The sequence below is a fragment of the Quercus lobata genome, chromosome 11 (genome assembly GCF_001633185.2).
Source record: "Quercus lobata isolate SW786 chromosome 11, ValleyOak3.0 Primary Assembly, whole genome shotgun sequence".
Classification (NCBI taxonomy): domain Eukaryota; kingdom Viridiplantae; phylum Streptophyta; class Magnoliopsida; order Fagales; family Fagaceae; genus Quercus; species Quercus lobata.
The window spans coordinates 1,589,882-1,613,300 of NC_044914.1; the positions used below are offsets into that span (position 1 = coordinate 1,589,882).

The following is a 23,419-nucleotide window of genomic DNA, read 5'->3' on the forward strand; positions in this document are numbered from 1 at the left end:
ATTTTTGAGATTAAAAAACTTGTTTGGCAACCCAAAATGAATAGAAAACAAAAACTGTTCTCAAAACTCAATTTGTGAAGGAAACTAAAAACATACAAAAAGCTGTTTTCAGTTTCTAATTTTCAAAAGTTAATGAAAACACGCATTTAATTTAATAAATCTGTCTCATTTAATTAGTTAGCATTAGAATTCAAATTTTAGTAACAACTTATTTTAATATTTTCTATTTTTTTCTTCAAAAAACTATCTTTTAAATTTCAACTAACCAAACATGTTTTTGATTTAAAAAATATAAGAAAATTGTTTTTTGTTCATATTCCCAAAAACAAGTTTTTGAAAATAGAAAACAAAAATTGTTTCCAAACAAAACTTTAAATTTCAGTCAAATCGCAGATATGTAAGTTGTAATTTTCCCTTGATTATATTAATTTGTGAAAAGTTTTGTATTTTTATCATTTATGTAAGATTCCAACCCACACGTGTATATGAACAAACAGGGAAGAGAAAGGAAATAAGGGTTGATGATAATGGAGCCACTCGGGTCACCATCCAGGTGATTCAAGTTTTCAACCACATCTCTATAGGGGTCATGTATTACTATTATCCACTTAGAGAAGAGTAGCCACAATATTTTTTCTCCTTTCGTGGGACCATTTCAACTAGGCACTTTAATTGCACCATTAAAAAGTGGGGTTCAATTTCTTCTCTGAAAAACAAGTGGGGTTCAATCAATCAACTTCCATTCCCTCATCCAGCTTGTAGATAAAGATGGGGTTTTGGAGGCAAGCGAGTATTGTACAAGCAATTTCCTTTACCCTTTTCAACCTCCACTCTTTTCCAACCTATCATTTCTTTCACTCAATAAGTGTGAATTTCCCAAGTTATTTTGGATGTATACGTAACAATTATATGAGGCAAGTTTCATCAATATATCTTAGTTTAAATTGAAAAATTATTAGGTAATCCGGATCAAGTACGGTGACGTTTGTCTCACGTTCATGTATAATTGATCTAACCTTGAATTTATTTAATAGAATCTACAAAAAAATGTGAGAAAATGGAACACCATATCATCATATTCCAAGAATACCTAATAATTATTTGTCTAAATTGTACGTTAGACTATTTAAATTTTGGGATTATTTTGATTTTGTCTTTTTATATTTAAAATTTTGAAATCTTGTCCTCTATATTATGTAACATTTTGATTCAAGCTCTATGATTGTTGAATGTGAAATTTTTTCCTTTCATTTTTAGTGAAATGTGAAAGAAGTATATATTATCAATTCCTCATATTTCTTGCAAAAACAACTAAATCATTTTAGCCATTCATGAAAATAAAAAATAAAAAGCGATATTCAGCAAGAAAAAAAAAATCATTATAGTAACAATAATTTGTTACAAATTTAAATAAAGAAGCATGTTATGAACTAAAATACACACGGAGAAATTAAAGTACAAAGGATATTTTTCAAGGATAAATATATGAAACATAAATGGTTGAAAAAATTGAGTAGAAAACACTAATCATATAATCAAGAAAAAAGTTATTTTCACAACGTTTTCACAATAAATCATAGATGGTAAGTTGTTATTGGTTCTAATTTGAATTCACAATTTAGGTTACTTTTCTACCCACCCATAACAACCAATAATAACTTACCACTTAAAATTTATTGTGAAAGTGTATGGACTATGGACATAACATTTCTCTAAAATCAGTGCAACTTTTAAGTCGTGTTTGAAATATTATCTTTAAGGTTATAAAAGCCCATAATTGAATGAGTTTGTTAAAGAGTCATAAGCAATTCGCTTCCTGATTCAACAAAATCACCAACCAGCTAACAACATTTATAAAGGTTAATTATTTCTTAAAGTTATCTTACGGATTTGTTTACTTTATTATATTAAAGAAAGAAAAACAAAATGAATTTTGTCTATTTCAAACCCTTAATTTTTAGATGATGAAAACTTTCAAATAAAGATCATCTTTCTCTGTTTAAATGAGAAGTGTTATATCCACAATATTTTCATAACAAATTATAGACGATAAATTATTATTAGTTTTAATTTGAATTCATAACTTTTTAAAGAAGATTTAGTATATAACTTAAATTACTTTTTTGCATTTTTGTTAATTCATATTCCTCCAAAAAGATATAAATATATATATATATATATATATATATATTTTACTATAAAAGAAAAGAAATATTGTGTCCATTTCTGGCACTTAATATTTAGATAATGAAGAGTTTTAAGTGAAAGATCACAATTCTTCATTTGAATTGACACATTTCCAAGATATTGCACTTTGCCAATTCGAAACCCTTCAAAAATGATTATTTTTTAAAAAAACATTACGATATGTTTATTTTGAAGAAAAACATTTTCTATAAAATTGATTTGTTATCCTATGTTTGATTTTGATCCTAAAAATGAGCCATAAAAATCATCAATATTAATTGTAAATTCAAATATGGGTAAAATATGTATTTTGTCCATATCCTTTATACCATATTTCAATTTTGTCTCTAACTTTTCAATTGTGTTAATTTAGTCTATGTCGTTATCTTTTAGATGGAAATTAATTGTTGATGTGGCTAATAGCCAAAATAAAAAATTAGTTTCCGTTGATGTGGCAATAAACTAATTTTTTATTTTTACTATTTGCCACGTCAGCAATTTTTATTTAAGAGATAACGAAATAGACTAAATTAACATAGAACTAAAAGGTTATGGACCAAATTGATATAATTAAAAAGTTAAAGACCGAATTGAAATACGGTATGAAGTATAAGGACCAAATATATAATTTACCCTTCAAATATTTACTATACGAACAAAAACTTTCATTTATGACAACATAGTCAAAATAGGAAAACATTTCATATTTTTTTGGGTCATTTGGGAGCCTCAAATTTTTTTTCCTTCTCAAAAAAATATTTGAAGTTTGGTCCCAAAATTTGGATCCAATGCCCAAAAATAAAGTGAGAAAATGACTTGTTTGAATAAAAAAAAAAAAAAAATTCAATCGTTGGTCAATGACTATTAATAGACGAGAAGAAGGTGAAGTGATAAAATTTACCAATAGGAGGGTTTTGTTTGGTATGCCATTTAAAAACTGAAAATATTGTCAACTATATTGGTCTTCTTTTCCATTGATTTGTGTTTTTATATCGTACCAAATACCATAGAATGCAAAAAATATATTTTTTTGTAAAATAAAATAAAATAGAACAGTAATTAGCCTCATATACTTGTGATAATAAAGCTATTATACAATACGGATGGATTGCCTCGCTTTTTTATTGCTTTAGAAAACATGATGTACTTGTATATAAATCAATAAGATTCTAAACCTAAAAAAAATAAAAATAAAAGGGTGATAAAGAAGGAAAGAGCATTTTTTACTAATATAAAAAACCGAAGTCTTTGATTTTTTATTAACCTTTTAAAATTTTGATACATCAACTTTATAAGTCTATAAATTTACATCTCACTAGTCGGAAACCCGTACAACGCACGGGAACTTACCTATTTATAATAGACTAAAATAATTTTATAAAATTTTAAATTGATTATAAACTATACTATTGCGTGAATTGCTCCTATCTTTTTGAGTTACAATTTGATGAATAAGCCATTGCTTGAACATGCAATGGGTTGCAAAAAATCTAGCTAACAAATTTAGATATTGAAAAAAAATAACTAAAAAATTCTGATGTTAAAACGTCCAAAAGGAAAAAAAAAAAAAAAAATAGAAAATTTACTGGCACTGCCTAGAAATTATTGAAACAAAACAAAATATATATGACTACCAAATAGAGAAATATAAGAGAAAGATAGGTTACCTTCAAGAGAATAATATATAGTTATAACAGTTGAAATTTGCTAAACTGTTTCAAATATTGCAAAAAATTGAACCCAAAAATTTAGATGGTCAAACTTTCAAAAGACAATAAAATTAAAAATCAAAAGATTCAGAACCTACAAATTATAATAATAATAAAAAAAAGGTCATTATTGCGAGACAATTTTTGTAAGGATGGAAAGCTTTTCTAAATTTTTTTTATCCAGTTCTTCCTAATTGATGAAAAATTTGGTTCAAACATTGTCAAACACTTTGAAGGTGCAAATAATATAGGCTTCCAACATAATCTTTAATTAATAAAGAAAGAAGCATGACACCATAAGAGAAAACATAAGATAACATATAGTGCATAAAATCTCATGGGGCCTGGAAGAACAGACAGTCGCAAGATCACCTCCACCAGACACAAAACAAAAGCAAAAAAAACTTATTCACAAAAAAGAGAAAAAGCAATAGCAAACGTACCAAAGAAATTGAAACTTAGGGTTTTCTCTCTTAATGGAGACGGGCAGAGGAGATTGCTTTAGGGTTTTCAAAGATTTTGTCTCTTATATATATATATATATATATATATATATATATAAGAGACTCCTGTTAGGACTCTCTTACTATTTAGTTTTAAAAATTAAAATTTTTTAAAATTAAAATGATGATGTGGAAAATTGTGGGAGTTTCAAAGGTTTCGGTTTTATAGAATATAGATTATAATTTATTTTATATTTTAATTTCTTTAATTAGACTGCAATATTAGAGAGACTCACATTAGTACATTAGTATTAGGATTTAAAACCCTACAACCTAGAAAACAAACATGAAAGTGTGAAACCAAAAACTCAAAAACCGTCTAATTTAAAAAAATAAAATAAAAAATAAAAACTCAAAAACTGTACAACCTAACAAATTTTTTTACATTATTATTTGAACTCTCAAATCTCTGTGACTATATAAACAAACAAAGCCTATTAGTTTTTTTAAACTTTTCAAATTTTGACCCATTATCTTTACAAGCCTAATAAATTTAGGCCTCATTATAATTTATTTATTTAATTAGACTGCAATATTAGAGAGACTCATATTAGGACTAGGATTTAAAAGTTAAAACCCTACAACCTAGAAAACAAATGTGAAAGTGTGAAACCAAAAACTCAAAAACCATACAAACCCAACAAATTTTTTTACAATATTATTTGAACTCTCAAATCTCTGTGACTCTCTTCCGCTATTTCAAGGGTCTCATGGCTGCTAACAATACTACTCCATCAGCTTGGGAAAAAGAACAGGTTTGATTGGTTAGTACCTTTTTGTTTGCAATAATTTTAAAGATTAGATTTTTTTTTTTTTTTTTTCTTTTGGAGGTTGGGGGCTGGTGTTTCTAATCCTAAAATTGTTGTTTTTCTTTGAACTGAGTGCTACAAATATTTATGTGTATGTATTTTTTAAAAATTATTGGGACATGCCAATTGGGTCCTAGGATTAGCAATGGTCAACCTGTTGGACTTGATTATATAAACTCTCAATTCTGTTTTGTATTAGGATTTAGGACTTAAGAGTGTTCATCTTTGTCTATGACATTCAAAACAGTAACTAAGGTATAATTATGATATTCTTCAATATAAAAAAAAGGTGTAATTATGATATGTTGATGAATTGAAATTCAATTATTATTAAGTTGCATTTTTTTTTTTAAATGCGAATTATGCTGCTTGACTTGGTTATGAACAATGCGTGAATCGTATGTAGTTTATTACAAGCGAGTTGACTAAAAAACAAGCCAGAAAACCTCATGTAAGTTAAAGACTTAAAGGGTTAAGATAGTTACGTCCTTACAATTCTAACTTGCTTCTGATAAAATTTGGACCCATTGCTTTCATGGAAATGATTGATAGGCTTTGTGATTATTTTCTTGATGAACTTTGATATCAAAATCAACCTGCATGCTTTGAAAGAGGTGTTCTACATCACCATGAGGTTCTAAGTGGTCTTGACTATTTACGATTAATGGCTAATTTTGATGTGATTGCTCGATGTTGGATTATTTTCTCTAAATAATAGATGCAATTTGCACAAAATTTTTCTTAGTTGTTTAGTTCTTTTTCAACAATGAAATAGCTTCAATTTGAATTTAATGGCTAATTTTGACGTGATTGCTCAATGATGGATTATTTTGTTTAAATAATAGATCCAATTTATACAACTAGATATTTCATAAAAAATTTCTTAGCTATTTTGTTCTTTTTCAACAATGAAATAGTTTCAATTTGAATTTATTAAAATTGTACAAGTTCTATTCATTTTATATTTGAAAAATTTTAGGGCTTATATATATATATATATATATATATATATATTTCATAGTTTAAGATGACAGAAGTGACAAACGGAAAGAAACTTTTTATGCAAGTAACAGATGAAAATGAAGAACTTACTCAAAAACCCATAAAATAAACGTGTAAACCAAAAACTCAAAAACCCTATGCAAATCAATAGTCTTTGATCAGCAGAAAACAGACTTAGTGTTAGTTTGGATAATATATATATATATATATATATATATATATATATATATATATATATATTTTCATAGTTTAAGAGGACAGAAGCGACAAACGAAAAGACACTTTTTATGCAGATGAAAATGAAGAACTTAATCAAAAATTCAAAAACCCATAAAATAAACTTGTAAACCAAAAACTCAAAAACCATATGCAAATCAAAAGTCTTTGATCAACAGAAAACAGACTTAGGGTCCGTTTGGATACAGCTGAAAACTGAAAACTGAAACTGAAAACTAAAAAACACTGTAGCAAAATAATTTTTAAATGTGTGAATAGTATCGTGGGACCCATTTTTAATAAAAAAGTTGCTGAAAAGTGAAATTTGTGGGTCCGTAAACAGTATACGATGTGCTGTGATTGGCTGAAACAAATTGGAAAAGTCAAAATTTGCTTACTATTCATTGAACAGTACATGAACAGTAACCGCAGCACTCAAAAAGCTAAAAACGTGTGAAAAAAAAAAAAGGCTGAAAAATGTAAACGCGCTGGTTTTCAGCGCAATCCAAACGCTCTCTTAGTGTTAGTTTGGATTGCGCTAAAAACGTTTTTCAGCACATTTGTGTCTTTGTCAGTGGGTCCCGTGCACTGTTCACGAGACTCACAAGTTGTCTAATTCAGTAAAATTTTCATTAAAATTAGGTCCCACAGTACTATTCACATATTTAAAAATTATTTTGTTACAATATTTTCAGTTTCAATTTTCAGCAATAAGAGGTATCCAAACATACCCTTAAAAACAACTTTTAGTACATGAAAGAAACATGATTTTATTTTTTTGTGTTGTTTCTATAATTTTAAGCTTTGAATATTTTGATTCTTCAATCTTTTGTCCTTTTGGAAGTTTTAACATCTATATTTTTTAGTTCTTTTATTTTTTTTTGCAAAATTTGAAACTATTTGGCAAACTTCAATAGCTATAGCTATGGGTTTTTTTTTTTTTTTTTTTTGATAACACATCTTTCTCTTATGTTTCTCTATTGTATAGTCAGACACACACACACATATAGACATATATTGTTTCAATAATTTCTAGGCGGTGAATCTTTTGATTCTTTAACATTTTTTGGCACTTCAAAAGTTTTAATATCTGAATTTTTTTTTTTTTTTTTTTTTCAATATCTAAATATGTCTAGCAGATTTTTTGCAAGCCCATTGCACGTTCAAACAATGTTTTATATATATATAATTGTAACATAAAAGACTGGAGTAATTTATACAATGGTATAATTTCATAATCAATTTAAGATTTTATTAAATTTATTTTAGTTTACTACATAAACAAATAGGTTTCCCTACATAGTTTGCGACTAGTTTCAATAAAATAAAAAATCACCACTCAATTTTGATTGCATGTATCATACATTGCACATATGCATATTCTAGAGCCTCACGTTTATAACTTATCTCAATTATTTTGTTTGTTAATTTTTGTGTTACATTATATATACAACAAAAAAAAATTTACTCTTTAGTCTTTACCTTTAACACAAATTGGACAAGTCTTATAGCTCAATTGACGATTTCTTGTCTTTCCAATAAAGATGTCTAGAGTTTATATTTTCTCCCCTAACGATTGAATTAAAAAAAAGAAAAAAAAAAGAATTTAAGACATAAATGGTTCATTTCCATATCACAATCTACATTAGACTTATAACATAGTCAATCGCAAATCTACATTAGATTTATAACATAAATGTAATTTTGTTGGAGCAAGCCAATGGCTTTGGCTATCCTGTGTAGACCTCTGGGGTGGTTTATTTTGTCAATAAAATCTTTATGCAAATTATCAAAATAATAATAATAATAAATCTTTATTAAGAAATAGATTGTTTAAAGAGAAATATTATCATGGCAAGCTAAATAATCATGAGTCATGACATTGACAACAAATTTGGAACAAACTTGTATGTTCAGTCAAGAGCCTTGTAACTCAACTAATTAACATATTTTGGTGTTTTTAATAGAGACATTCAAGATTCAAATCCTCGCTCCCCATTGTAATTATCAAATTATCTAAATAAAATAAATTAATGGTTTTCATCATGTTTTTAATTTTAAAGTAAACAGATGCTCTAAAGGTATTAGTTTAGGAAATAATTTTAGAAACTTTTTATGAGAAAAGAAAAAAGAAATTGATTTTTGACAGTTTTTATATTTCTCATAAAACTAGCATCAAAACTTGCTTTAAATGATTTATTAACAAATACTCTAAGAACACCTGTTAATTAATCAGATCGATTAACAAAATAGAGCCTGGTCTCCTACCATACATGCATGATTGCGAATTAATTAGCAATTACAAATGCATTAGTAGCATCCTAGCTATCAAAAAAACAATGCATTAGATGCATTAGGTAGTACTTAGTAGTTTATGAATGAATTAATTAATACACAATGAAGTATAAAACAAAACGAAAGGTGATCAACACCAACTACAAAAAAAATTAGGTTGTCCTCTTCGTTTAAAAAAAGGCATAAACAGTGCATGGATGGACAAATTGAAGAGTAGTAGACCAAGTAATTAAGAAAATCTGAAAAACGTACAATTCTAGGTAACATACAGTGAACATTGAGTACAAACTCAATAAAAGAATCCCATAGGGCAAGCAAAGAAGCGAGATTCACGGCTTAGATGAATGTTTAGAGGAAACCTTCACTTCAAAGTGTCCCAAACTTATGAAAATAAAGGACTGTAATTATCATTGCCCTTGTCCCCCTTATGAGTCACACTTCCACGCTTCTCATCTCTCATATTCTCACTTCTCAGCGCACACATTTAATTTTTTTTTTTTTAACACTGTTTTTTTTTCTTACAAATTGAAGAGTCTCTGTAGGGTATACCCTAAAGTATTTATTTTTAAATGTAACACACCGACAACCCCTTTAATTAAAAAAAAAAAAATAGGAGTATTCAAATTGCATGCTATTATTGTCATTCACGTGGGAGTGTGATTATTGCTGGGTTTTTAGTATCGGCTCCGTTTGGAGAAAATAGTAGCTAGTACTAGAATTATTGTGGTCCATCGTCTGACGTGTAGCACGAGCTGCACCACCATAATCATTATCTAACTTTCTTTCTTTTTTCTAACCTAAAAGCTTAGCTTGTTTAATAATTTATATAGATACTTAGATGGAGAAATGAGAAAATTTTCTCTTGTGTTTACATGGAGGTAGAGATCGAAGAGGGGGAATAGGGGAGAGGGGATAAGATTTTAAATTTATTTATTTATTGTTAGACTTCGTTTGGTTGAAAATGAGGTTAGAGATCAAGAAAAAAGAAATGAGTAAAGAAAAAGAAACGTGAAAGAAAATAAAAGAAAAACACTTCTCTTATCTATGTTTGGAATTTGGATAAGGGATGAAAAGAGAAAAGAGAAAAGAAAAAAGAAGATTTCTTTTGTTTGATTTGTAAAGAGAAGATAAATGGAAAGAAATATATATGTATATTACTTTTATACCCTTAGAAAGAAAAGAGATGAATTTAAAGTAATGAACAAAAGTGTAATTTTGGAAGGGTTAAAAGTCAAACTTTACAACTATGTTTTTTAACTAGAATTTTCTTTCCATGTCCACTCAATTTGGGCAAAAATGAAAATGTGGGCCTAGTTGATTCATTTTCTTTCCTATTTCTCTTTCTTTTTACCTGTCAAACAGTGAAAATCCCATTTTTCTCTTCTCTTCTCTTCTCTCCCCTTTTTCCTTTCCCAAATGCAATGTTAGGGAAGAGATTTAAGGAGCTTTAGAGAGGTAAACCCTTCAATTTTAATTTCCCAAATTAGAAAGAGGATGAGAGAGGAAGGTTTTCGCTTATATTAAAAATAATAATAAATTTTCAATTTTCAATTTATATTTATTTATATAAATTGAACAAAAGATCAGTATAATTTTCAGTTTATATGATGTCTTACTGTTTCATTTACTTCACATTTTAGTTTTTAAAAGATTCAAATAAGGAGGAGGGACATCTATACCTCATCCTCTATTTAATTTTTAAAACTTCCAAATAGGGGAAGGGATAAACATTTCCCTTCGCTCTCCTCTACTAACCCTTCATATTATTTATATACATATTGTGGTTGCACGATTTTCCTGACCCAAATTCTATTGATCAGGCTTTGGCCCAAGACGCAACCCACAATAAATATTTGTAGAGGATGGGTTAAAGAATTTAGCCTCAGTGAGCCTATTCGGTCTGATACATGGACAATATTGTTACAGAAGATAAAAACACAAGGAGGGATCTCTAACGTATGATTCTATTTCTTTAGTCTCGAATACAGTTTTTCCGTCCCTTTACTTTAAGGGACTCCACTACATTATATAGCTCTCATCTTCTCATCTTAACCTTACACTTGTTGATCATCTAAGCATCTACTTGAGCACCTGTCCCATCAGACGCCCTTATCACTCCCTTTGTGAGTTGCAGAAGTCAAGGTAGTACTGTTCAGGGGTATTTTCCTCATTAATGCGGCCAAGAGGGTGGTTGGGGCGCAATTAATGTGGTGGTGGCAGCTTTCCATGAGATATTTTGGATTTTATTCGTTTTATATGTTGGGAGGATGAACTAAAATGGTTGGGGAGAGTTCCTCGTCTGGGTTTCGTAATGTCCGAGGAGGAGTTACTCCTCGGACAGGTTTCCTTAGCGCTATTGGGACTAATGCTTTATCTTGTGGTTTCTCTTCGGATAGGACGCTCCTCGAACGGGCCTGAATTTGGACTAGCCCATTATTTTTGGGCCGGGCCCCACACACACATATATATATAAGTAAATTTTCAATTTTGTCCTTATAATATCAATTTATATCTATTTCTTCAAAATTATATTAAAAAATGATATACTGTCATTTGAGTTTAAAAAATGTTGACTATAACCATTTTGGTATCTCTTTAAATTATTGATGAAGTGGAAAAATTCAATCCACTTATTTTGAAATGGATGGAGAAGATTTTAGGAATTTCATGATGAATTACCCTAGGAACTTTAAAGAATTGTAATCCATTTTTTCAGTATGATTTTGAAGTTCATTGTGAGTAATATCCTTTCATTATCTTCTTATAATAACCTCATGCTCTCGGCTCTTGCTCACTAGCATCTAAGGCTGGGTGCACAGTTATGACTTATTTAGATCTCCAACTCCGGTAGGTTAGGGCCTAGCGGATAGGGTGTCATTATAGTCATGCCTATGTGGAAGATACCAACTCAAGTCGCCCCTACCCTTTTTTCTGTTCATCAAAAAAAAAAAAAAAAAAATCATTCCATGAGGATGAACTCCAAATTGTTTTTCCCTTATAATCAGGTGGGAAAGGGAAAATTTGAACATGAATTCTTTTTCATGGGAGAATTTGACAATACCACTAAATCATAGATCTCTTAATAGTTTTTATTTTATTTTTATTTTTTTTGTTACAAAAGAAAGATGAATATGATTATTAAGTGCCCAATCCATGTAATAATTAATTTCAATCTAATAATATGCTTATGTTTGCCTATATATATATATATATATATATATATAATCTATATCTATTTTTTTAATGAATTAAAATATATGTATATATATATATATATGTGTGTGTGTTTGACAAATAATCTAATGATTTCCCGTCCTTATCATAAGGTCAAAAAATATTGATTTTAAAGCATTCGTAACATACGATATTTTGGCTTGTGTTTGTTTCTAGATTTTAATCTTGAGTGTTAAATTAGTAGATGACTTTATATCCCCTGCTTTTCATTTATGAAAAAAAAGGCTTATAATTTAATAGGCCACCATAAATTTCGGCCAGTTTTTGTTATTGAATGGTTGCCCAAATTTTATGGTGTAGTAATGAGTCTACTGACATGTTGACAAACATCGAATGCAATACATTTCAATAATTCTACTCTATTATTCTCTTTTATGAGGTCAACCTCTAGGTCATATACTGTTGAACTGTTCCAATGTAAAGTGTCTTATTATGCATCAAAGACACACCGAAAAGTGAAAACAAATATTAATATATTTAGTACTCATTCGTTAGGACATCTCATAAAAGTTGTATATCCACTATGATTAATCCCTGTTATGATTGTATACCACTGGAGACATTGAAACATCATGAGAAATGAATAACTACATTTGACAATAAAGCCACTTTTGGTTTCTTAATTTCATCACCACATGTCGCTAGTTATGTTGGATTTTATTTGTAATATTTTCATCAACATATATGATAGTTATACTTTTACTTTTTAAGATTTTAATTTGGACAAATTTTGATTCCAAACAAGTATGAAACTATTTTTTTTCAATGTATTACGTAGTTATTTATAAGATTATTCATATATATTGTTTAAACAAATCGTATGACTTATTAAAAGAGACATATGATTAAACTACACATGAATTGTCTTTTCAATCACTATGCAATAGGTAGGAGAAAAATAACTTCAAATTAGTTTGGACACAAATTTTTTCCTTTTTAATTTTTAGTCAATATAACTAACACAAGGCTTATAGTGGATGGTAACTATATTCATAGCGGCTCTATATTGAACCTTGTATGCATGAATACCTTGAATTTAAATCATGAACAAAGATAAGAAGATGACTTATACGTGTTCACTTACTAAACCACACTTAAGTGATTGTATATGTGGGGATATTGGGCTTAGGAGTCCAACAGTTGGTTTAAATTTCAGGCCTGGGGCCTATCCAAGGACGGAAGATTGCCCGAAGAAGAAACATCTTTGTTAGAAAAGACTGAGTTAGTAAATAAAGGATAGTTCTAATCAAAAGGACCCAAACAAAGGGGTCGAGGATAAAGGCACCCTCGACCGACCATTGCTGAGGTCAGAAGAAGGTGTCTGTTGCTCAAAGTGACCTCACTAGAAAATCTCGTTGGTGTTGATGAGCATTGTAGAAGCATCAGGCAAGGGAAAGACCTAAATATCTAAAGAGAAAGCTGCCACCTCCGCATTAAATGCATTCTAGCTAACTCCCTGGCCGCATTAATGTGGAAATAATATCTGAACAGTGCATTTCAGCCTTACAGCTACTATATGAAGACTTATCAGTATTACTGATGGGACAAGTATTCACGCCGACGATCTAGCAAGCACGTGGAGGGGATATATGAAAAAGAAAAGACAGTATAAAAAGGAGGAGAAAAAGAAGAAGAAGGGGGGATCGAGAACATAGAGAGAGAAAACATTGTAGCAATCCATAACCAAATCTGTAACGTAACTCAAGAACTATATATCAGAATTAGTGTCCTCGGAATTCGCCGAGGACATATTTTCTTCATATTACTATTGTCTAATTTCCTTTTGTTATCATCAAACTTATCCTATTGATTGTGAGATCAACTGAAGCCCAGTTTTTCTAATCCATTCTCTACAAATTCATTGTTTTGGGCTTTTTGAGCCGAAGTCCATCCACATGTTGGGCTAGAAGTTCAAACTTGGTCCTTACAGTATATAATCATTTTAAGTGAGTCATCTTCCTATTGTTGGTTTGGCCTACCAAGTTTTTCAGTAAACTCTATCCCTAAATCATTAGCAATGAGCAAGCCAAAAGTACTCTCTTCTTTTGCTTATTATTTCTTTAAACTAAAGCGCATTTTTGCCAATTAAAGTCTTAAGTTTTTCATTTTGGTTCTTTACATTTTAATTTGTTTTTGGCCATTCATGTTTTGATTTAATCTATTCTTGTATAGGTCATGCCATCCATTTTTGTTAGTAGTCTGATCATCAAATACCAAATAAATAGTTTCCATTAATTAAGAGACGTCATCCATATAATACCAAGTTTCTCCTAATTACTTACAAAAATGGATGGTATGGTCAATATGAAAATAGAACCAAACATGAAGAGTCATCAACTTAGATGGCCAAATAGAAACAACCCAAAATTTGAAGAGCCAAAAGTTTATTTTAGTCACTTCTCTCTCTCTCTCTCTCTCTCTCTCTCTCTCTCTCTCTCTCTCTCTCTCTCTCTCTCTCTCTCTCTCTCTCTCTCTCTCTCTCTCTCTCTCTCTCTCTCTCTCTCTCTGTGGGAGGGGGGGTGTTCACAAAAAATGATGTTATGCCAATAATAACACGAGTTTAGTGACCAAAAACTTAAGCTCCTTCGCATCCAAGAAAAAAGAAAAAGGGTTCGATAAACTAATGTTCTTAAGGCATTTGTTAATAGGCAATTTTAAGAAAGTTTTAATACCACTTTTTTTTTATATATAAAAAGTTTTTAAAAATAATTTCTAAACCAATGCCTTTAAGGCATTTGTTAAACTTTCACACACACACACAAAAATAAAAATAAAAAAAGTTCCAAAACAGACATATACTTACATTACAACACTTGAAAAGATCAAAAGGATTTCTGATTTTAAAAAGGGAATCAATTTATGAATGAAATTGTTGTTCCGGGAGTCACATTATTTACAACCTTTTGTTCTCTGTGACGCATAATGGTTAACATGCCAATGCCATGCGTTTGAATATATCGTAACATGCATTGATCATGTAATAAAAAATGCATAACACTCAACACCCATGTTCTTTTTGCGTATTCGTAATGCGGAATGTGCCATCAATAGACTCAACTCAATAAATTCACATGTAATTTATTTTTTTGAACATTGAAAAAAAATTACATGTGAATATCTTGTCATTTGTCAATGAGCAAATTCAATTTATTTCTAAAGAAATTTAAGATCTACTATGGTTATTATATATATAAAGTGTTTGAGGGTTTAGGGGAAAGGATTTAAGCTGTAGGATTAGAAACATATTGTAATTATCTCTTAAAAAAAGTTTAATGTTGTTAATATTCATTTTGAATTTTTACCAACTCTTAAAAAGAAAAAGAACTTTGTAAGAATATTGTTTGCTAGAGTAAGTAAATTACTACATTACTCAATTCTAGTATGTAAATAGTTTTTTTAATTTTCGTTTCTTAACTTTTTTTTTTTTTTTTTAATCGCAATACAAGTATTTTTGTTAATACTTATTGAGTTTGAAGTAGTTTCCTTTTCTTTCTTTTTTTTGAGAGAGTTTGAAGTAGTTTCAAATGGGTGGAAGAATCATGAATATTCCTTTAAATGGCTTGAAGTAGTCTTAAATGAGACACTTGTCACATAAAGTTAGAGTGGAATTTTGAAATCTAATTGAGAAATGATATGTCTATAATATTTTTACAACATTTTTACAGCAAATCCTAAGTGGCAGGTTATTACTGGTTGTTATTGTTAAGGTAAAAAAGTAATCTTAGTGTTAGTTTCAAATTTGAACCAATAACAACTAACCACCGTGATTTGTTGTAAAAATGTTGTAGACGTAGCATCTCTCAATCTAATTAGGACACTTAACAAAAAGTTATAATGAATTAATTAGTCCTTTATTGAACTTCCATTTCAAATATATTAACTATTTATAGTTGTTTGCAATTGTAAAGGTAAACTTAAAAATAACCACAATTAGATACATATGAATTGTTCATACTTGTAGATTTTAATTAGTTTAACTGGTAAAGTTTCTTGTCGTCGAATAAAAAATCTAAGGTTTTAACCTTGCCTACACCAAAAATCAATTAAGTGTCTTCACCTAATGACCATTGATTGAAATTCTATGGTATGTTAAAAAAACTAAAAAATAAATAAATTAAAAAAAAAAAAAAAAACTCTCAGACTTAAATTAATAATATTGATGTTCTTTTTTGATCAGTTGCCATTTGCCAACTCTATGCAGGTGTTTTAGAAATAACCATAATTAGATACATTTTACAACTTTAGTACTTAAATTTAATACTACTGATATTTCTTTTTGAATTTTTGTCACTTTCGAAAAAACCATTGCCAAGGATATTATTTAGTAAGCAAAAATTAGATAGTTTCTTGACCTATTTATATACTTAGTTTTACTTTTTATGTAATTTATTTATTATAACACACTGATTTTTTTTTTTAAATGTTTATTCTATTTTTCAAAGAAGTTATAAAATTCATTCATTATGAAAAGTTAATGAAATTTTTTTCAGAATGTGATACTTTATTTATTTATTTATTTATTTATAATTTATTAAGGTTTATACTTGTATGAATGAAATGAAAGTGGATTTACTTAGTCTTTACGGAGTTCATACTTCAATATATATTATATAAATACATTGTACCTTTAAAAAATCAAAATGAAATAGTAAAAGTCAGAATCAAGAAAGAAATTTGGACATGGTGGTATCCCCGACAAAGGGGACGTCAAGTGGGCCAAAACCTGGTTGCTGGGCCTAAAATGAAATTAACACCGGCCTAATTTTGAGGTCTAGCTGTGTGTGGGCCCAAAAGAGAACCCAACAAAGGGAAGCTAAACTAAACTCACCTGAGGTTGGGATGTACACTTCGGATATTTCATCATTTGTGTTTATGATTGTAGTTCTACATTCGTCAACGCGTTCGATGCATTTAATGCCTTTAGGTTTGGACTGGCATTGCTGGGCCCCAGCCCATTCCTTCAGCCCATGTGCCTCTGATTTTGACCCTGTAGATTTAGATATATATATATATATATATCCAATTATTTCATGCAATTTCAACATCCCATCCACTATTTTCTGACATTTTTTCTGGGCCCATCATTGGCTTAATTCAGCTGAAAGAATAGTTTACATACAAAGAAGTTTGAATGATTTGAAGGACATTAATAGTAAACAAAAAGGTTTCCCACTTTCTATAATCTTTCGGAGACAAAATAAGAAAGCCTTTAAAAAGGAGAGTAATAGGTTTCAACTAACATGAATTGTTTACATCTCTCGTGGAAGTGGAACCCAATGGATTTGTACTTGTCAGGAAAAACTAGTAGATATTATATTGTTAACCAAACCATTATTTGAGCATGTCAGATTAGGGAATGACATGGATTTGGACTATCTCTAAAATACTATAATGGAATAGGAAAAATAGTACAACTAAAAATGCTGTCGAGTTTAGGTTCTTGCTTATCAAAGGAACAAGCTATAGCTATAGTAAAGCACATGGGGTAGGGTAGTTGAGCCATATCAGTAGCTTAACAAAAGGAACAAGTTCCATTATGTCATTGCCGACAGCTTGCCATGTTAGAGTTGTGACGAAGAAATTGCGAAATAATGTGTGGTCCTAGAATCACTCGTAAAAATAGAATGCTTCGGATTGCGTGTATCATGGCTGGAAACTAAAACTGTCTGTGTGTGTCAAAACTTTGATCATCAAATCTCAATGCAAGATCCCAAGTGACTATAGAAGTACACATAAGCCTTTTGTCATTCCTGAACTCTTTGAATACACAAATAAATACCTTTCGCATATGCAATCACCTGGCCCATGGCAAAATGAATAGGGTGGAGGCAATGAACTATTCAAGTCCCGCACCCTCAACCTTCATTTGTTAGCCATTGTCTGCTACAGACTTTGGAAGAGCTCTAAAGTCTAAACAATTGGTCAGCCTCGCTTCAGCAGCAGTACAACTCTCAACTTTCAAATTGTCACTGTTTGCTGCTTTGTATTATTTGTTCATGTTCTTACCAACAAATTTCCTCTTTTTCGATCTCGACAGTCCCTTCTGCTTTTCTTCTCTCTTCCTCTTCCTTTGTTGGTTTTGAAATGACTTACCAACCAAGGAAGGTTGTTCCTTCAATGCAAAGCTCTTTGCGACATGCCCTAAATGAAGTTTCTTCACCATAAATATTCTTTTCAGCTCCCCGCGATGGGCAGTGTATGCACGGACCCAGGAGCAAAAAGCGTCCTTGGCCAGTTTCTTCATGCTTGGCTAAAGCATAGATGAGAAGGAAAAAAGTTAGATTTAGAATGCAACATAATAATATTAAAGATCAAATATGTAATCATCCAAATATACCACCCAAGTTGCGGGAATACATTATTATGGATCAATGTGCAAGATTATACCTGGGCCACAACAAATGATTCAAGTGCCTTCTGCAGAGCTAGAACCCAGGGATGTAAGTCTAAGGTGAGAAACTTCTTGACATGGCGCTTCTGATCATACAATGGGAAACTATCCAAGACTTTAAGGAGGGGATACTCAGTTAAAGACTCGCCATGTTTCTCCAAGTCTTTTAAATAGTCCATTTCAACTGGTTGCAGAAATAACAATGCCTCTCCTCGTTCGCCCAACCGAGCAGTTCTGCCAACCCTGCATCATGGATCAAAGAGAGGATTAAGCTTCCTATGGACCATTTATACAACACCAACAAGAAATACTGCATTGGCTGGATTACATATTTTAAAAACCCAGCCTGGGGAATCTCATGTACTCAGAAATAAAACTCTATGACAGTGAACACTAAATGTAACGTCAGATCAGAGAATAGTAATGCAGGAGTCCAATAAGAAGTGGGGAATATCCATTTGCTATATTTTTCAAATATGTTCAGATGATTATTTAGGATGCCGCTGTTCTGAGATGCTCAACCAGATGAAATGTTGTAACAAGCTCGCCACAAGCATTAATCTAATGTGAATAACATAAGCATATATAGAGTTAAATTATAGCATAATGTTTGCCAACTAATTTCCAAGTCAAAATTCATTGAATGGTCATCTTAGACTGCATACCATGATATAAACATAAGAAGTGTTGGTACCACTAAAAGTCACCCAGAGAGAAAATACTAAAGTTAAAATTAAAAAGAAAAGAAAAAAGAAAAAAAGAAAAGAAAAAGAAGCAGTTAGAACTTAGAAGCCTCTGATATACCTATGCACATATTCCGTAGCCTCCCCTGGAGAATCATATTGTATAATAAATTTAACTTTTGGAATATCCACGCCTCTAGCAATAACATCTGTGCATAAGAGAAGAGCTAATTTTTCTGTTTTAAAAGCCTGAAATGTGGTTCTTCTATCCTCCTGCTTCATATTCCCATGTAATCGAAAAGTTTTACTTCTAATGAACAATGGTCTTAGTTCTTCCTCTGGTTGTGTATTAGGGGAGAGTTTGAATTCACTTAGCAGAGAGTAGTGAAAATCCACTGCATCACATGTTGAAAAGAATACCACAATCTGTAGAATGAGTATGTGAGTGAACTTAGACAAATCAAACCATAAGAAGAATGTATTTACCATGAAATGAAAATAAACTTGTATAAACAATCTGGAAAGCACCAATGCACTTATCATCGAAAAAGTTCCTTAAAATGTTAGGAATGCGTAAGGATATGGCAATTTTTCTAAGAATGCATTTTATGAAAGTTGAAAAAATGTAATTGGCGCTCTGAGATTGGCTGGAAACTAGTCTTCTAACATAACATCATTCACAATCGGAAACTCTATAAATTTGAAAATAAGCCACCAAGATATTCAGACTACATGAATGGCATTAAATTCTTCAAGAAAAGTCAGCACATACTACATTTACTTAGAGCCTTGTATCCTAGTGGCATTGCCTATTCTCCTTTAAGAGTAGAGCCAGGGTTCAAATATCCCTTCCCTCATTGTTGTAACTATCGAATATATATATATATATATATATATATAAATCAAGGGCTTGGTCTAGTGGTTCCCAAGGTTTCAAAACTCCTAGCCAACATCTTGGGGCCACCCCCGAGGAATTCATCCCTGTAATTCCCTAGTGTGTGGGATGGGGGACTATATACACTCAGGGGAATGGTCAAGCTATCCAAGAGCTCTAGACACCCACGTAAGCAAAACGAAAAGAGTATTCACTTTTTGCTCTGTGGAAACTCCCTATAAGCAAAATAGACCAGACACAAGGATTCCATTTTAATTATGTATTCTATTCTTTCCTTTTCTTTTTTTGTGGGGAGGGTGGGGGGGGGGGGGGGGGGCGCAATATTATGCTGGAAAATTTTCATAAATCACAAATTACAGAATTACCAGACACTCCAGATCCTACAGTATTAGAAACATAAGTGAAAGAAGGATATACACAGCTATAGTTTAACATGTTATTAATCCTTTACACCCACCAAATCCAGTTTAAAGCAGTTTAGAGCATTACAAAAGATAAAGCCTCACATGATACAGAAAACAATGAAAGTCTAAAGTTCAACTGCGATCTTACCTTTTGGGAAGGTCCGCTCTCAAAAAGATGCTTTAGAATGGAAAGAAGTACAACTAGCCGTGAGCCACAGGGTACTGCATACAAATTCGATCAGAACCTTTATATACAAAGCTGTAAAGATTCACAAAATCAAGCTTTATATCAGCATATACCTTTCACATATCTCTGAACTAATTGAGATGGAACTCTAAAATCTGCAATTGAAGAGCTAATCAATTTATCAGGCTGTTCTAATTCATCATTCACATCAAATCCCAAAGATTCAAAATCTTCAGATGATAATGTAGGCTGTATCTTCTTGTCATCAAGGCCAATCATAACAGGATTCTCTAAACTAAGTTTGGCAAGATGATTTACTTTTTCATTTAAAGTAGCCGATAATAGCAAATTCTGTCTCTGAGGCTCAGAATTACATGAAACAGCACTCTCTTTGCCAGCAAACTGATTTGGCCTTGAACCCAATTGATCTAGTATTTCCTCTATTTCTTTCCCAAATCCTAATTCCAAAATCCTGTCAAGCACAGGGAGAGTTAATGACAGCATGATAGCGTGAAAAGAATACATCAGTGGAACAGTATTATATATATTATGGTATAAAAAAACATAGCAACTAGAGATTTTAGACTATACATATCAGCTTCGTCAAAGATTATCCATCGCATATTAGTGTGCAAAAATGATGATGTATTCTTTAAGTGATCCAAGAGGCGCCCAGGTGTAGCAACAAGAATAGATATGCCTGAAATGGACCAGGTGAAAATCCAACATATTATTAAGGGATGTGTTCAAATATATGACAAAAGAAATAAAAAATCGATATCAAAACTAGACATGATTCTGACCTTTGCGAAGCCTGGCTTTCTCCTTTGACCTGTTTTCACCACCCATTATATAACCCGGGACAATCCAATGAAAACGGTGCAATAACTTCTGTAAGATTTCATAAACCTGCATGCATAGCTCCCGCGTTGGGACAAGGACCAACGCTAGTACCAGGAGATAAACTAAAGCTAAGGAACCAAACGCACCCAAAAAAAAAAAAAAAATACAATGGCAATGACTGGAATGAATATATTCCTAACTGCTAAACATTTTCCAAAAACCAAACTGATAAATGAGAGAAAACCGTTAACGCCCCCCCCCCCCCAAAAAAAAAAAAAAAAAAAAATTCTAAATTCATTACAAAGATTTTCACTTTGGTATGATATAGTCAGAACTATCAACTAAAAACTCAAACTTTCATTTTAATAACCCCAAATAGAGTAATTTGTTTTGGTCTCCTATCCTTCTTTTCCCTCAGAACACAAAATGGAGGAGCTCAACAATTAAGCATACATTGCAAGATTAGAGAGTGGTGAGAATAAAGCTGACCCAGTAAAGAAAGACAGAGAAATGTACCGAAAGTTCCATCAGAACGCTGAATACGAGGTTGTTTTCCCTGCAAGTGATGAATGATTGGAGCCAAGTACGCAATAGTTTTTCCAGTACCAGTAGCAGCATTCACAAGTCTACAAAGTGCTTTAGTTAAAGAAACAATAACACCCCAATTCTCCAAATATTATATGAACCCAAAAAAACAAAACAATGTAAGAAGAGAAGCATACACATGACGGCCAGAGAGAATAACTGGAATGGCTTGGGCTTGTACCAACGTGGGAGCTTCGAAGCCCATCCTGTCTGTTTTTACAATATACTAACAATTAACAAGCCGTGTGTTTTGCGATTACTAAGACAACAAAAAGGTTCATTTTGCTTTTGGGGTACAATTTCTTGCTTGCTTGCTTGGTTCTATGTATGTAATTTATTTGTGTCAGACAAGGTACGAGAAGAGAGAGACACAAACCTCGGAGCTGGTCGCATAAGGAGGAGTGGAGACCGAGGCTGGAGAAAGAGCATGATGCGAAAATCTCGTTGTTGTTGGTGTTCTTCTTAGTCTCTGCGTCTTTTGTTTTTGTGGGGTTTTCGCTTCTCTTCTTCGTTGTCGCCATGACTACTGAGAATTGAGAAGGGTTCAATGGTGAGAGTGAGAATGGCGTAGGTAGGGTTGGGTTCTATTGTGGGGTTAATTTTCCTGGGCTTCCAAGCCCATTAACACCTTTACTTTTTTCTTTTCTTTTTTTCTTTTTTCTTTTTGAAATGTACACCTTTACTTTGTTGAAAAAAAAAAAAAAAAAAAAAAAAAAGCCCATTCAATTATCAACTATGAAATTAAGAATTTTGGTTCTAAAAAAATCAGAATTTTTATTTAATTTTTTAAAATATTAATTAAAAATATTTTACATAGATAGAAGGAGTGATGGTTGTAAGAGTTTTGAGGGAAAATGAATATTTTAGGGATGATACAAAAAATTCATTGAGGAAAAAAAATGAATATATAAATTAATTATATGTTCATAAAATGTAAGATAGCAAGGCATTTTCCTATTCTTTTTTTTTATAGAAAGTTTCAACTTATAGGATCTATTCTTGATGATAGCTCTTTATTATCAAACCAAAACACCAATTGATTTTTAGCTCTTATTCAATCATCAGATATTTTACCATTTGAGCTAACTAGATCCACAATATTTGTTTTAATTTATTGTTTATAATGAGTTACTATAAATTTAGGTATATTATACAAATATCCTTTGATTATTTGTTTTTGATGGATTTATTTCTTTTGGGTGTATACATTATTCGAATATGTTTATTCAATGACAAGTATATCAAATGAACCAAGTGCTCGTCCTGAAAATACAATTTTTTCTAAGGTTTTTATTAATAGGGTGTTGTAACACTTGTTTTGAAGACTTCAAAGAGGACCTACTTACATTTAAAATATAAAAATGTATAGATTTAAATTTAATTAAGGTTAAAAATGGCTACATTGGATAGAAAAAGTTTATCTGCTGCTTGAGAGCTCAGTTTGTACTTCTGCCCTCTCTTGCACTGTAGAATTGA

The 23,419-nt window shown here is 30.9% G+C and overlaps 1 protein-coding gene across 1 annotated transcript; it reads right to left on the bottom strand.

Moving 5' to 3' along the window:
* Positions 1 to 17,670: 17,670 nt before the first annotated feature.
* On the bottom strand, positions 17,671 to 22,525 carry LOC115968728 (DEAD-box ATP-dependent RNA helicase 17). Its single transcript, XM_031088217.1, has 10 exons — positions 22,320 to 22,525; positions 22,081 to 22,153; positions 21,875 to 21,984; positions 21,319 to 21,462; positions 21,107 to 21,215; positions 20,629 to 20,987; positions 20,477 to 20,550; positions 19,151 to 19,455; positions 18,343 to 18,589; positions 17,671 to 18,205 (listed from the first exon to the last, which is right to left on the bottom strand). Exons 1-10 carry the CDS (start codon positions 22,462 to 22,464, stop codon positions 17,942 to 17,944), a joined length of 1,830 nt encoding a protein of 609 aa, XP_030944077.1. The 5' UTR covers positions 22,465 to 22,525; the 3' UTR covers positions 17,671 to 17,941.
* Positions 22,526 to 23,419: the final 894 nt, after the last annotated feature.

Coding starts and splice junctions, on each gene's coding strand:
- LOC115968728 (XM_031088217.1), bottom strand. CDS start 22,464: ATGGCGACAACGAAGAAGAGAAGCGAAAACCCCACAAAAACAAAAGAC. Junction 22,154..22,319: donor CTTATGCGACCAGCTCCGAG/GTTTGTGTCTCT, acceptor TTGTAAAAACAG/ACAGGATGGGCTTCGAAGCT. Junction 19,456..20,476: donor AGAGCGGACCTTCCCAAAAG/GTAAGATCGCAG, acceptor CTCATTCTACAG/ATTGTGGTATTCTTTTCAAC.